Here is a 13,619-nt window from a genome sequence, read left to right on the forward strand (position 1 = left end):
GCGCGGCCAGCAGTTCCAGGCAGAGCAGCGGGCCGGGATGGTGCAGCCGGAAATCCAGGCGGCTCAGAATGCGGCGCTCCGCTCGAAGCAGCTCCGCCCGCGAGAAGGAGCCTGCGCTCAGGAGGCAGAGGGAGGCGGGCTGCGGATTGGTGGGGGGGTTAGACTCTCCGCCCCAGAGAGCCTGGGGTCGGATCAGTCCAAGTTCCTGGCCCCAGTTAACTATTCTGTAAAATGAGGGCTTTGACTTTTGGCTGGAAGTCCTGAACAGCGTGGGCGCCATCGAAAGAATCGCTGGTGTGACCGTCTATTCGCTGTGTGACATAGGACATTCATTAAATTCTCTACCTCCATTTCTTCTTCATCCGTAAAACCCAGATAATACTGCTCACTTCGCAGGCAGCTCCAATAAGGCGGAGTTTATGCACGTGCGCACTTCTACTGTAAACTATTCCAGAATGCTTCCAAGCCCCAAAGGGGCAAATGTCATCCTCTCTCTGGGCCTCAGTCTCCTCCTCTGCCCCACCCCGTACTGGGGATTTAAAACTGTGCTACATTTCCAGCCTTTTAATTTTAATTTTGAAACAGGGCCTGAGTCCCTACATTGCCCAGGTTGGGCCCGAACTCGCGATCCTCCTGCCTCAGTCACCCAGAAAACTAGGAATACAGGCGTGTACCACTAAGCCTGGCCTGTTCCTCTGTTAAAGGGGCACATTAGCAGCCCCTAACCCCAGATTCGTTGGACTGCCAAGGAGGCGGTAAAGCACTCGACTCAGTAGTTTAACCCGAGGTTGCAGCACGGGCTCGGTCCTCCCAAGCCCGCCCCGGAAGTACCTCGGGAAGCACGCACTCTTCCATTTTGCACGCCAGGAACAGACAGGCCACTCCCAGCAGCTGCAGGCGGCGTAGGCGCACTCGGCCCGCGCGCAGGTAGGAATCGAGCAGGTGCACAGCCAGGTAAAGTGTGTCCCCCGCCAGGCCCAGGTACTCCTGAGGAGGGGTGCGGGTGACCACCGGGGTCCCAGGCGGCAACACAGGTGCCCCTCATTCTCCCGGGTACTTACGTGCACCTGGACCAGCCAGTCCACCACTAGGGCGCGCATCTCCGGAGTCACGGTGCGGGGCAGGGCCCTCCCGGGCAGCGCGGGGCACACCTGGGGTTGGGCCAGAGCCGCCTCACTCTCCACACCTGTGCCTCAGTCCTCTCGCGCTCCAGCCCCGCGTGCAACAACCCCTCCCGGACCATCGGACGTCACCGGGGTGCCACAGTCAAATGCCTCCCGCTGTGCTCCTCCTCTGTCGCAGTCCAGGACCTCGGACTTTGTTCTGGATGCCTCCCTACCCACCTCTCCACTGTGTGGTTCCCGGGACATCCCCCGCCTCTGGATTTCCAAATTCCACTCTTGCCACCAACCCTTGGCCCCTTCCCATTGGAACACCCAGAACGGTCTATGCAAAGAAAGGTCTAACCAAGGAACCCCCTATCTTAAAACTCTTCCGGGGTCCCCGGTACACTTAGGAAGCCCTAATTCCTCTCAGAGGCTCTCAGGCCCTGCCCCTAATCCAATGTCACCGCTTCCCTCTCCCCGTTCACAATCCACATTCCAGCCACACCCGTGCCAAGACCATTCTTACACCAGCCTTGGTACTAAGCATCCTCTCAACCTGAACCGATTCTCCCCTTGCTCCTCCAAATGCTTTCTCATTCAGGTCTCTACCAATTTTTTATTTTATTTGTAACAGGGAATCGAACTTGGGGCCTCGTGCTTTCGAGGCAGGCGGCAGAACCACTGAGCTAAATCCCAGGCCCTCAAATCTCCTTTTGATACTCTTCCCTCCACTTCATCCCCTCACTTTGTCACTCTGTCCTCTCACTTTATCTTCACTCAGTTACCCAGGGTCTCCCGCTGTTTGGTCCGTCTGCCTTTAGCGAGGGTAGAGACTTCCAAGAGCACAAGTGACTCTCGGTCCCCGCAGAGACCCCAGCCCAAGAGAGGCCCTGGCAGATGTGGTCAGGCTCATCCCTTCGGGGTCTCTTCAGGCAGACTCTCAGGACTACCATGGCCCATTTACTGGCCTTTGCGACCTTCTGTAAAAAGGATATATGTGCTCGTCTGTCTTCCTAGAATGAAGACATATTTGTCATAGCTCCAGCGCCTGCCTCGAACATGCTCAAAAACGTGTTAAATTGCTAAACGTTTCTTAAAGGAATACATACGAGGTGCAAAAATACAAGGGACTATGAAATACCAAAGGGAGAGCTGCAGACAGCCTGGGGCCCATGGGAAATAGAATTCCCCTGAGTAGGGGAAAACAAAAGCCTAGAAAGCTGGGCCGTGGCACATCTGTAATCCCAGCACTCCGGATGGCTGAAGCAGGAGGATTTCGAGCCCAGTCAGAGCAGCTCAGTGGCTTTGCGAGAGAGCTGGAGGTGAAGGACCTGGGTTCAGTCAACGGTGTGGGAGGAGGGAGGGGAGCCTGCTGGACCGCCGGAGAGGTGGGGCTCGGAAGGGCTTTCCGAGTGGCTGTGGGACAGCTGCTCCCCAGGACTGGCACCAGGGTTGCCGCTCACCATGACCTCAGCGAAGATGTCCCCAGCGTACTCGCGTTCTCCCTCCAACCCCAGCGCACTCAGCGCCTCCTCCAGCCCTGGCGGCGCGCACGGCCGCGGGAGCCTCTCCGGGCGTCCAGGGGAGGCACTCGTGCCCGCCGCGACGCCGTCGGGGACTGGGGCGCTCGGAGACTCTGGGTTGGAGGCAAGTTTACCCTGTAAAGGAGAGGGACTGGCGGTCAGTGCCTGAAGAGAGGCCCGAGTCGGGCCGGGAGCGTTGGCCCGTCTCTCACTAGCATTCTTCTGCCGGCGTCGAGCGCGGAGCCGGGACCGACGCTTGCAGCAGGAGGGAGGGACGCACGGCGGGAGTTTTGAACCCGCCTGAGCGCACGCGCACTGAGCTCGCTTCGCCTGGGCAGGCGCAAATGCGAAGATGAAGGTTGCGCCAGCAGGCTGCCCGGCCGGCCCCTTCGCCTCCTCCCGGCCCCCTAAATCAGCCAAATTCTTGATCTGATGCCTAGAAGCGGTCTGTTTCACCTTTCTCAATCCTAACCTAGGAGTTGTTTCAAAATTTAGCCAATAGGGCTGTCCTGAGGACTTTAGAAGACTGTGTTGTGTTCAGCACTTGTGTCAGAACCTGATACAGTAAAGCGCGCACACACACACACAGACGTCAGAGTTATAAATCATTTGAGCATTTACGTCAGGCCCCTGTGCACTGGGTCACTCACCTTGACCGAGCACACAGTCTGAGATGTTCACTAGAACAAGTCACCAAGATCTCTGTGGGCCAGGGCAGTGCCCTCGGGGCTGTTCTCCCTGCTCCCAGCCCCAAGCCTTCTCCCCACACACAGGCGGAGGGGCCCAGTGCACACCTGAACCAGGCTGCACTTTCCATCAGAACACGGCCTGGGCTCCCAAATCCTTTAAGGTGAAGGCCGGTGCGCATCTGGAATCCCAGCACTCTGGGAGGATAAGGTAGGAGCATCACTGGTTCAAGGACAGCCCGGGCAACTTAGCAAGACCCTGCCTTAAATTGTTAAAAAGGCTTGCGAATATAGCTGTCCAAAGCTCTTCGTTCAGTTTCCGATAAGCGAGTGTGTGTGTGGGGGGGGTGTTGAAGGCTAGGACATCTGTTCTGTATCAGCCACACAACACAAACCTCTCTGAGCTCTACCCTGCCCCCCACCTCTCCAGCACCCACGTGGCTTCCTGGCTCCTCCTTACACACACCAGGTACTCCTACCCCAAGGCCTTTGCACTGGCTCTCCCTCTGCCTGCTACCGTATCCCCTCCCCTCAGTTTCCTTCCCGACCCTCCTTTTGGGTATTTACTCAGAAGTGACCTTCTCCACAGAAAGGCGGTCTTCATCTCTGCACTCACTGTCCTTAGCACTTACAGCTTTGTAACCAAGCATGTATGACTGCCCCTCTCTTGACCTGAATGTGAGCCCCATGAGGGCAGAGCTTTTTGTCTTCTTCCTCCATTGCCTACAATAGGGGCTGGCATAGCAGATGTTCAGTAAAGTTTGTTGAGTGAATGACTGAACAGGGTGGACATAACTTACAGACACTGGTCCAAGAGGGTCTTTGTGAGATGACGACACTGAAGATGAAACCTGAAGGAAGAGTGAAGACTGCAGAGGGGAGGCCATCGCAAGTGGGAGGAAGTGAATGAGCAGAGCTCCCGAGGTAGGAAACACGGAATTTCCACTGAGACGCCAGTGCAGCTGGGCAGGTGAGCACAGCGATGCTGGGCCAGTGGCTTCCTGTCACGCCTACCTCGGCCCCAGGTCCTTCTCTTACCTGGCACTGGTCTGTTCTCACCCTCACTCCCCTGAAGAAACCCTGGTCTCTCTGCCCACCACAGGGTAGAAACCTACCAGATACCTGCACGGGATCGACCATGGCCACTGCAGGGACGGATGTCACCACACACGGCCTCACAGGTTGGGGCCAGTGGGGGGGGGGGCAGCGGTCACTGAAGAGAATTCTGCCAATAGCTTGAATTTAACCACAGACACACAGCAGGCAACAAGTCCTGATGGAGAAACAATCTGCAGAATAACTGCCCTGTGAGTTTCCTGCCTGACGGCCAGCTCCATTGTGAGTGTTTGGGCTGAGCAATTAGCCAGAAGGGCAGTTGTTTTCTTTAATATACAGAACATTACTCGTGATAATGAGTAAAATGTGATTAAGGTCTGTAGAGGACACTGTGTCCGTGCTCCCTTCCTGACCCTGGCAATGGACTTTGGGCAGGGAAAACTACTGTTCCAGGATAGATAAATGCATATGAAGGGGGGGAGGAAAGGTAAAATAGATATAAAATGCATTTTTTTGGCGGTACCAAGGATTGAACTCAGGACATTGCTCTTGTGTGGCAGGCAAGGTGCCACTAAGCTAAATTCCTGGCCCTGAAATGCAAATTTTGTCAGTTAAGAAAAAGTTACGAGGAACCTAGGTGAAGGGTTTTTTTTCCCAGTACTGGAATGGAACCTAGGAACCCGTACATCCTAGGCAAGCTCTTTGCCAGCTATAGGCCCAGCCCTACTTTGTTATCTTTTACATACAATCGTTGGGACTTTGAGAGAGCTGCAAAGATGGTACAGTTCCCAGCTACCCCACACCCCATGTCCTACCAAGTCTTCAGTGAGGCACATGTGTCAGGATTAAAGAACCAATTCTGAACTTCTGTCAAGCGAAACCCATGCCCACTCAGGCTTCCTGTCCTTTGCCCTGCCTGTTTTCTGCCCCAGGATCCCATGCAGGGAACCACTTTGAGTCCTCTCCTTGGTTTCTTGGCTCTGCCAGGGTCTCAGGCTTTGCTTGTCTTTAATGACCCTGACAGCTTCAGATACTCTGTACAATGCTTATCTGGGGTTTGCCCAGGTCCCCTTTTCCTTGGCTAGTCTGGGGCCATGTATGCTGGGGAGGAGACCACACAGGTCAAGTGCTATCCCGTCAGTGCTACATGCTGTCAACGTGATTTCATGTTGAACCTGACACCTCCTGGCTGAGGCAGCATTTATCAGGTCTCTGGAAAGTGACCACTTCTTCTCCAGTCTGTGCTCTAGAGGAGCCCTCTACCCTGTGCACCTCACAGCTGTGCTTCCCATTCCCACTTTCTAGTACAAACTCAATGATTTCGTACTTTGGGGAAAATTCCCCACTGCCGTCTTTTGTTGCCTTCCCCCCATGCCCAGCTTTTGCCAGTGGGAGCTCTTCTCTTTGGCTCCTGTGTCCCTGAGGCAAAGCCCCGTTGGTGGGTAGGTTTGTGGCTTCACACATACTGAGCACACGAGCCCCACCCCCAGCCCCCCTGGGGTTCAGCAGGTTGCCCCTTTGGACACTACTAAATGCTCTAGGTACACTGTGGGTATTTCCTGCCCCAGCCCTAGAATCATCTTAGTACCATTTCTGAAAGATTCCTACGAGTCTGCAGTTATTTCAAATTTTTAAATATGTGAATCACTATACTTTTTTTGAAAGCTATCTGACACATTAAAATCCAGGGATGTAGGCCACAAACACAAAAGCACAAATGGAAGATGGGTCCTTAATGTTTATTACAGCACTACAGGTAGCCGAAAACAAAAACCAACCTGAAACCCAAGTAAATCCCTAGGAAGGGACAGCTGAGCCAGCACCCACCCCTCAGAGCCTTGGGAAACAGCTGGAAAGCTAGCAACAAGCACCAGGAACTCCTCAGAGCGCAGGGGTGAGGCTCAGGCAATCCCGGGGCTGTCAGTGTGGGTGGGGCAGTACCTGGGAGGAAAGTGATGCAAAAAGGAGGAAGCAACACCACAGTACAGGGCGGATTTAAGACCATGGGGCCTGAGGTGATTTTTCACTTTCTTCCTTATACATTTACATGTTTACACACACACACACACACACACACACACACACCCCCTTATGAAATGTTTAAAATGGACACAAAAGGCAGTTCAATACATTTTTACTAGTTAAATTTATTAAAACTCTTCACCTCAAACTAAGAAGCACCAGTACATCTAAGGATGCATGTCCCACTTAGAGAAGCAGGTGACTGAGTGTGGGACCTGCCCATGCAGCTGATAGGACTAAAAGCGCGAGGTAGACAGGAATGCACCCACACCGGGAGATCTCAGGGAGCCACACTGTGATGGGAGAGGAAACTGTTCACATCCATCACCCTGGGGCTCGGACCAGAGGGAAAAGCAAATGGCTTTTCTTTACAGGCCTTTGTGAAGCACCCTGCATACAGCACCTGCTAGTAATTAAAGACAATGAGGTCCGTGTAAACTTAAAAAAACCACCACCATCCGGAGCACACTAAAAGCCTTCACTGTAGCTGTTGTTACAGATTCCATGAACAGGACTCAACTTTCCCTCGACCCTCACACTTAAAAACCTCCAAGCTTAGTCCTGTGAAGCCCTCGTGCCTGGCAAGACCTCAAAAGGCTTCAAGCGTGCCAGGCCCCGTGTATGACAAGATCCCTGGGCCTGGGAGAGGCCACCACAGCCAGGTGGCTTGGCTCTGTGACTCAGGTGTGGAGATGCGGACGTGGGAACATAAGGATGGCAGTCCCGGCCCCCAGCAAAAGGGGCGCAGTGTCAGAGTGACTCCCAGAGCTGGGAGTGGACATAACCAAAGGCTCGGGTGCTCCTCACTAATGGCAACCACAAAACCCTCTGACACATCACAGGTTTGGGGACCTAAGGGGCTGTGGCAGTAAAGCCTCATTCTAGGCCATCTGAGATGAGCCATGTCCTCATCCGCTCAGCTCCAGGGCCTCACCACCACACATACCCTCCAGCCTGAGTAGCATCTGAGACCCTGGAATGGTCTCCCTCTGCCACACCCTGCCCTAGGCCAGAGGAACCTTCCCAAACTCCCAGCAGTTTCCCTCACCACCCCGCCCTCTTCATCCTGGGCCCAGACCCTACCTGCCCACCTCCCCTCCTCCCTCCCCTTAGCTCAGCAGGGCCCTCAGAACAGAGCAAGGGAGAGGTGGGACGGTGCTGGGTGGACTCCAGAACCATGGCAAGGTCAGGCAGTGGCCGGCATAAGTGCAGGCTGGCCCTGTTCTCAAACGAGTGTCTTTATTGCTTGTACCGTACAAATACAGGGAATAAGGCAAGTGGGGAGTGGAGAAAGTTGTCAGATAAACCACATACACACACAGAAAGGAGATAGGATCCCCCAGACCCAAACCACCCCTATCCCCCACATGCCTTTCTGAGAACTGCCTAGTATGGGAGGTGGGACAGGGAGATCAAACTCACAAAAAATAAATTCCAAACACCCCAAGACATTGAGGGGAGGAGGAGGGGGCAGGGCAGCAAGTGGGTCCAGGTACCCACTCCCCCCATGGGATGACGTGCTCGGGCCATGGTGGGGCCCGAGCCCACACACACCACACACACTTGAGGGCTTGGACACGCTCCCTCATACACGTGCACACACAGCCATGTGCGTCTGCATCCTGAAGCAGGGACACCCACGACTCAGTCCGCGGCACACACACATGTGCCCACAGCACAGATACAGACTCTCTCTCATGTTCACCTTAAGGCTTCAGATGTGGGCTCTGGAGACCGGGAGGGGCTAAGGGGGCCTGAGACCCTGTTTTCAGAGGCTCCCCCATCCCACTTCGTACCAGAGACACCTACCCCACTCCCTACTCCACCCAAGTCCACCGGGCCCAATACTGTCTCTGTGAGAGACGTGTAACAGCTGAAGCTGGCACCCCTCTACCCCAGGCAGAAGGAGAGGACCCTAGCCCCACCCTCCAAGAGGCTGAGGCCAGGCCTGGGATCCAGCAGGAGGTAAGGCCAGCTGGAAGGAAGCCCTGGTAAGGCACGGGGCTGGGCGCGGGGCAGGCAGGCTGTCCCCGAGAGTCTCTCCTGCCTTACCCACAGGTCAGGAGAGCAGCTGCAGGGAGAGGGGGAGGGCACCCCTTCCTGGTTCCCTACAACACAGGTCCAAAGAGTCCCAACCCCCTGGTCCCATAGCTTCCAAAGGCCTCTGCCTGTCCCTGGAAATTATTGCTTTTTTTGCCCCCAGTGGGGTGGCACTGGTGAACCGAGGCCCTTGAGCCAGGCCACAGTATGCAGAAGGCCACGGGCACCATCTACTGGGACTGTCTGGAAGCAGCCTCCATCCAGAAACAGTGGCACAGGCAGCCATCCATGGCTAATCAGCCTGAAATCCAAGCCAGCTCCGCAGCTCCACGCTTTGCCCTCCCTGGGGCTGTGCTGATTTAAAACCTGAATCTCTCCATCCTCCCAACAGCCCATGCTGGGGCAGGAGGTGGACAGCCCTCCAACACTGGTCTGGACAGAAAGGGGAGGCTCTTAGTGAAGGCTGCGGGAGCGAGCTAGGGGGACAGGCAAGGACTGAAGGAGAGACTGGAAACTGGGAGTGGGTGAGGGATGGAAACACAAACCAAAAAGGCAAAATAAAAAGTTTTTTTAAAAAAAAGCCACCGAGGTGGTGGACGGCGACCGTGGGGGTGTCCTGTGGCGATGGCAGGCTGCTCACTCACGGATGCTGGCTGAGTAGGAGAACTGGGGGAAGTGCGTCCGCTGGTCCAGCTCCAATGAGCCCAGGCTGTCATCTGTGGGGTCGGGTGGGGGTGGAATGGGGTGACCAGCCTGCAGAGGCCAGTGGCACCCCACCAGACTGCCGAGAGAACTCCCCTCAGAAAAGGCTGCAGAGCTCTCAACCAGCAAGGGCTCCCCATGAGAATGAGATGCGGAAGGCTCAGCTGCCTGTTTCCCAAAGGACCCCCAACCACAGCCCCGCCTCCCAGGCCAGCCTCCGGCAGCCTGGTCTAGGATGCTTCACAGGCCCGCCTGGCCTCCCAAATGTCCCCTTCCCTCCCCCCGCATGCCACCACCAGAGTCTAGCTCAGACCTCTCCGGCTGAGTGCCTGCCCTCGCCTGCTCACACCACTGCACCTTCCACACGGAGACAGGACTTTCTCAAACCCGGACGCAGCCCTAGCCCTTTGCGCAACACCCTTCCACAGCTTCCCCTGGGAAAGATCCCCACTCAGCCAGGCATGACAGCACATGCCTGTATTGCTAGCCCTCTAAGAAAATGTTCAAACGGGAGGGGGAGGGGCAAGGGAAAAAAAAGGAAACAAAGCTTCTGAAAATAAGGAGGGGAAGAGGGGTGAAGGGAGCAGCGGGGAATGGGTAAAAAAGAAGCAAGATCCATCATGCACAGGTACAAAGTCCCTATGATGAATGTGATCATTATGCATAACTAAAGTGCACCGATGAAAAATACCATATATAAAGAAAAGAAGTAAGTTTTAAAAAATCGAAGCCCTCTGGGAGGCTGCTGAAGAAAGACAGCAAGTTCAAGCCCAGCCTGGACAACTTCATGACTCAATGAGACCCTATATAAAAAATAAAGCGCTGGGGATTTAGCTCAGTGCAAAGAAAAAGAAATTCCTCATTACCCTTGGAGGCCCCTGAGATCTTTTTCCTGACCCCACACCTTGTACCTGCCCCAGCCCCCTCTGCCCTGCCTGCAGCCTGTCCCTTGACTGCGAAGATCTCCTATACTGGCACCCTCACTGCACTCCCAGAATGCATCCTGGTTAACATCCTGTTTCAGGTGTTCCTCTGCTCTTCCCCAGGTTCCTGTGATCCTACACAAGCCCTGACCACACTGGGCTGCTACTACCCCAACCTGGACTGGGCCCAGGGCTGGTTCGGTCGGTCACTGCTGTCTCCAGCGCAGCTTGGGTAGGGTCACAGTAAGAACACAGACAGCTACGATTCAAAAAATCAATCTAGCCCAACAACTGACATCTCCTGCCAGAGCTCTGTCCCACGGTCTGGAATGTGGTGATGACCTCCTTCCCCAGACCCACGAAGGACAAACAGCAAATGGGCCTAGAAACATCTTAGGACAAATTCCCCAGATGCAGACAGGATGTCTGCCAGGGTCCTCCCGGAGAACTGGGTCCACAGCAGACCCCACCACTCTTCCCCCAGCCAGCCCAGTGGCCTGTGGCCCAACACTCACAGCGGTCTGGGGGTGTGATTGTGATGGACTGGGCGGTGAATTCGTCATCAAAGTACCTCGTGTCGACCTCAGAAGTGACCTGAGGTTTGAAGGGCGGCAGCAGCTACAGAGGACAGGAGCACATGCTCAGGGACCCTGAGGACAGGCCTCAAGCCAGGTCACCAGGGATCGGCCAGGCCCCTGGGGCTCCTGCCGGGGCAGGGAAGGGGGCTCACCTTCTTTTGTACCACATCCTGCCAGTTGATGCTGAGGAAGAACCTGTGCTCCATAACCTCCTTGGCGTCGTTGGGCCCCCCACCGAGCCTGGGCAGAGACAGCCATCAGCACCCACTGCCCACAGCAGCCAGGACCTGGGCTATGGTGTGCAGGCCCTGCAAGGCCTTAGGGACTCTGTCCTGGCCACAAACCACCACTTCACAAGAGGGGAAAGAGGCTCAAGGCAGGGAGTTCATGGGCCCAGTGTCACAGCGGGGAGACAGCAATCGGGACCCATGTGGAGTCACAGTCTGCCCTCACCCTGAGTCCACAAGAGAGGTGACAAGGCAGGTTTGCAAAATGACTAATTCGTATCCTGGCTCAGCTGCATATAACTCAGTGACTTTAGGCCAGGCACAGCAATCCTGCGTTCCTCGATGTCTCCATGAATCACCACAGTGAGGGCAATGCCAAGGACTGGCCCGGAATGCAAAAGTGTCCTCCAAGTGCCACCAGTGGGAACCATCAGGGGGCCCACAAGGGACAACATGCATTGCTAGCCCATGAGGAGTACTCCCGTGGGCACTATGGCCTCTAGGCTGAGGGACAGTGGCAGCAGGGGCACTGAGCTGGACAGAGCAGACAGCAGCACTCACCTCTGCTTGGGGTCCTTCTTCAGCAGCCCGGCCAGCAGGGACTTGGCCTCAGGACCAAGTGTGCGCGGGAAGCGGATTTCCTCCATGAGGATGAGCTCGAAGAGGCGCTCGTGGTCCTGGTTGTAGAAGGGCAGGCGACCACACATCATCTCGTACATGACCACACCCAGTCCCCACCAGTCCACTGCGCGGCCGTAGTCATTGTCCTCCAGTACCTGAGGGGTAGAGGCAGTGAGTGCCCAGGGGCAGCAGGGGGATGTGAGGTCACAGCTGTGCCCTCTGAGGAAGGACACGGGTCCAAGGGGCCCTCCGCCCTTGGCCTACACGTTCCCCTGCCCACAGCCCCAGACACCTCAGGCGCCAGGTATTCTGGGGTCCCACAGAAGGTTTTCATGGTGGCCCCGTCACTGATGCCCTCTTTGCACAGGCCAAAGTCAGTAATCTTGATGTGGCCATCTTTGTCCAGCATGAGGTTTTCCAGCTGCAGGGAAAGTCAGTATATGAGATGCATATCTCCCAGGGCTCCCCGTCACCCCGGCCCTTCCCTCTAAGGGGTTGTGGCCTGAGAGGTTAGTTGTCATGCCAGGGGTTCCTGGGCATCAGCTTCCCTGGGGCTAGGACAGCACGGTGGGAGCAAAGGAATGCGCTGGTGTGCATACACACCACCTAGGGTTAACCATTCACCCTCTGGAGCTCAGAGGAAGGCCACCCCCAAGATGGAAGAGCCAGGCCCTGCCCCAGCTGCTGTCCCCATTGTAGGCTGCAATTTCCTAAGGTCTAGCGCCACCGGGGTATTATCCTCCTTGTATGTCATTCTAACATTTTAAATTATGAAACAGGTACCAGGAAAAACAAAAAACATAAAACAAATGGGCAATGTAGTATTCCCTTTGCGTCAAGAAATGACACCAGGAGATCCCTGGGACCTCTATATGCCCCTTCCTAGTTATCAGGCATCTCCCTGCCTCAGAAGTAACTTAATTCCTCACTTTTCTTTACAGGATTTTTTTCCTCTGTCACACTGGGGATGGAACCCAGGGCCTCCTGCATGCCAGGCAAGTACTCCACCACTGAGCCACATGCCCAGCTCCTTCTTTCTGAAATTTTTAATACTGACCTCTATCTGTAAACACTGGATCCAAGGCCAGGGATTTAGCTCAGTAGTGCTGCCCCCTGCCTGGCAAGCAAAAGGTCCTGAGTTCGATCCTCAGTACCAAAAAAAAAAGAAAAAAAAAAGAAGCAAACACTGGATCCACCTCATCCGTTCTGGCTTTTCCCTGTTAACTCTAGCCTATGTGGTCTGTCCACACTGCTGAGTAGCTGTGGTTTGTTTTTTTGGCATCCTGTATGGGAAAAAAACACACGTGTCTGGCCATTCTCTGGCATCTGGGCTGGTGTGAACAGTACCGTCCCGAGCAGTGCAGACACATGCCGAGGTGAACACAGCTGTTCTGCTGTGGTGGACACTGCCTTGCTACCTTCTAAAGGGTTTGTGCAGCCAGGCATGGTGGCACACGCCTGCAATCCCAGTACTCAAGAGGCTGAGGCAGGAGGATCACCACCAGTTTGAGGCCACCATGGGCTACACAGTGAGTTCAAGGCCAGCCTGAACTACATAGCGAAAACCTGCCATAGTACATGCCTTTATCCCAGCACTGGACAGATTGAAGCTGGACAACCACTGTGAGTCCCAGACCAGCCTGGACTACATAGCTAGACCCTATCTCAAAACACCCTAAAAAGGCCAGGAGTGGTGGCACGCACCTGTAATCCCAGCACTTGGGAGGATGAGGCAGGAGGATTGCTGTGAGTTCAAGACCAGCCTGGACTACACAGTGAGTTCCAGGTCAGTCTCAACCACATGGTGAGACCCTGTCTCATAAAACCAAAAAAACAAACAAACAAACAAACAAAAAAACTGTAATTGTTTTACAATAAGAGAATGGCTATTGGTTTACTCAGGATGACAAATGATGAGATTTTGAGTTGGGTAGTAGCAGTGATAACACACAGGAGAAGATATTGGAGGGGTAGGATCACTGGAAATTGGATAAAATAACAAGAGTCAAATATATGAAGCAGGGGCATCAGTCAGCACTCTAGATTACAAGTGACAGGAAGCCAACTCAAACCTGCTTAAACGAAAATGAAAATGTATTGGTTCATATATTTGAATCATGGCAGTCTGTCTCTTA

At 54.7% G+C, this 13,619-nt stretch overlaps 2 protein-coding genes across 4 annotated transcripts in view; both read right to left on the reverse strand.

Moving 5' to 3' along the window:
- Positions 1 to 3,157, reverse strand: part of Ccnp (cyclin P) — a gene marked incomplete at its 5' end in the record, with an annotated part of 3,996 nt that extends 839 nt beyond the window's left edge. The window contains 4 exons of the mRNA XM_033765789.1: positions 3 to 139; positions 832 to 987; positions 1,062 to 1,151; positions 2,570 to 3,157. Of these exons, the coding sequence (XP_033621680.1) occupies positions 3 to 139; positions 832 to 987; positions 1,062 to 1,151; positions 2,570 to 3,157 (971 nt within the window). The remainder of the gene's footprint in view (positions 1 to 2; positions 140 to 831; positions 988 to 1,061; positions 1,152 to 2,569) is intronic.
- Positions 3,158 to 7,611: 4,454 nt separating this feature from the next.
- Akt2 (AKT serine/threonine kinase 2) overlaps positions 7,612 to 13,619 on the reverse strand; it is a 51,615-nt gene continuing 45,607 nt past the window's right edge. For all 3 annotated transcript variants that reach the window (XM_010614476.3, XM_010614475.3, XM_033765787.1), the window contains exons 10-14: positions 11,777 to 11,905; positions 11,425 to 11,639; positions 10,789 to 10,876; positions 10,574 to 10,676; positions 7,612 to 9,149 (exon numbers count right to left, since the gene is read on the reverse strand). In XM_010614476.3, coding sequence (XP_010612778.1) covers positions 9,070 to 9,149; positions 10,574 to 10,676; positions 10,789 to 10,876; positions 11,425 to 11,639; positions 11,777 to 11,905 — 615 coding nt within the window. In that variant the 3' untranslated portion in view covers positions 7,612 to 9,069. The remainder of the gene's footprint in view (positions 9,150 to 10,573; positions 10,677 to 10,788; positions 10,877 to 11,424; positions 11,640 to 11,776; positions 11,906 to 13,619) is intronic.

This window comes from Fukomys damarensis, unplaced genomic scaffold, assembly GCF_012274545.1.
Source record: "Fukomys damarensis isolate Sample0158 unplaced genomic scaffold, DMR_v1.0_HiC HiC_scaffold_19, whole genome shotgun sequence".
NCBI classification, from domain to species: domain Eukaryota; kingdom Metazoa; phylum Chordata; class Mammalia; order Rodentia; family Bathyergidae; genus Fukomys; species Fukomys damarensis.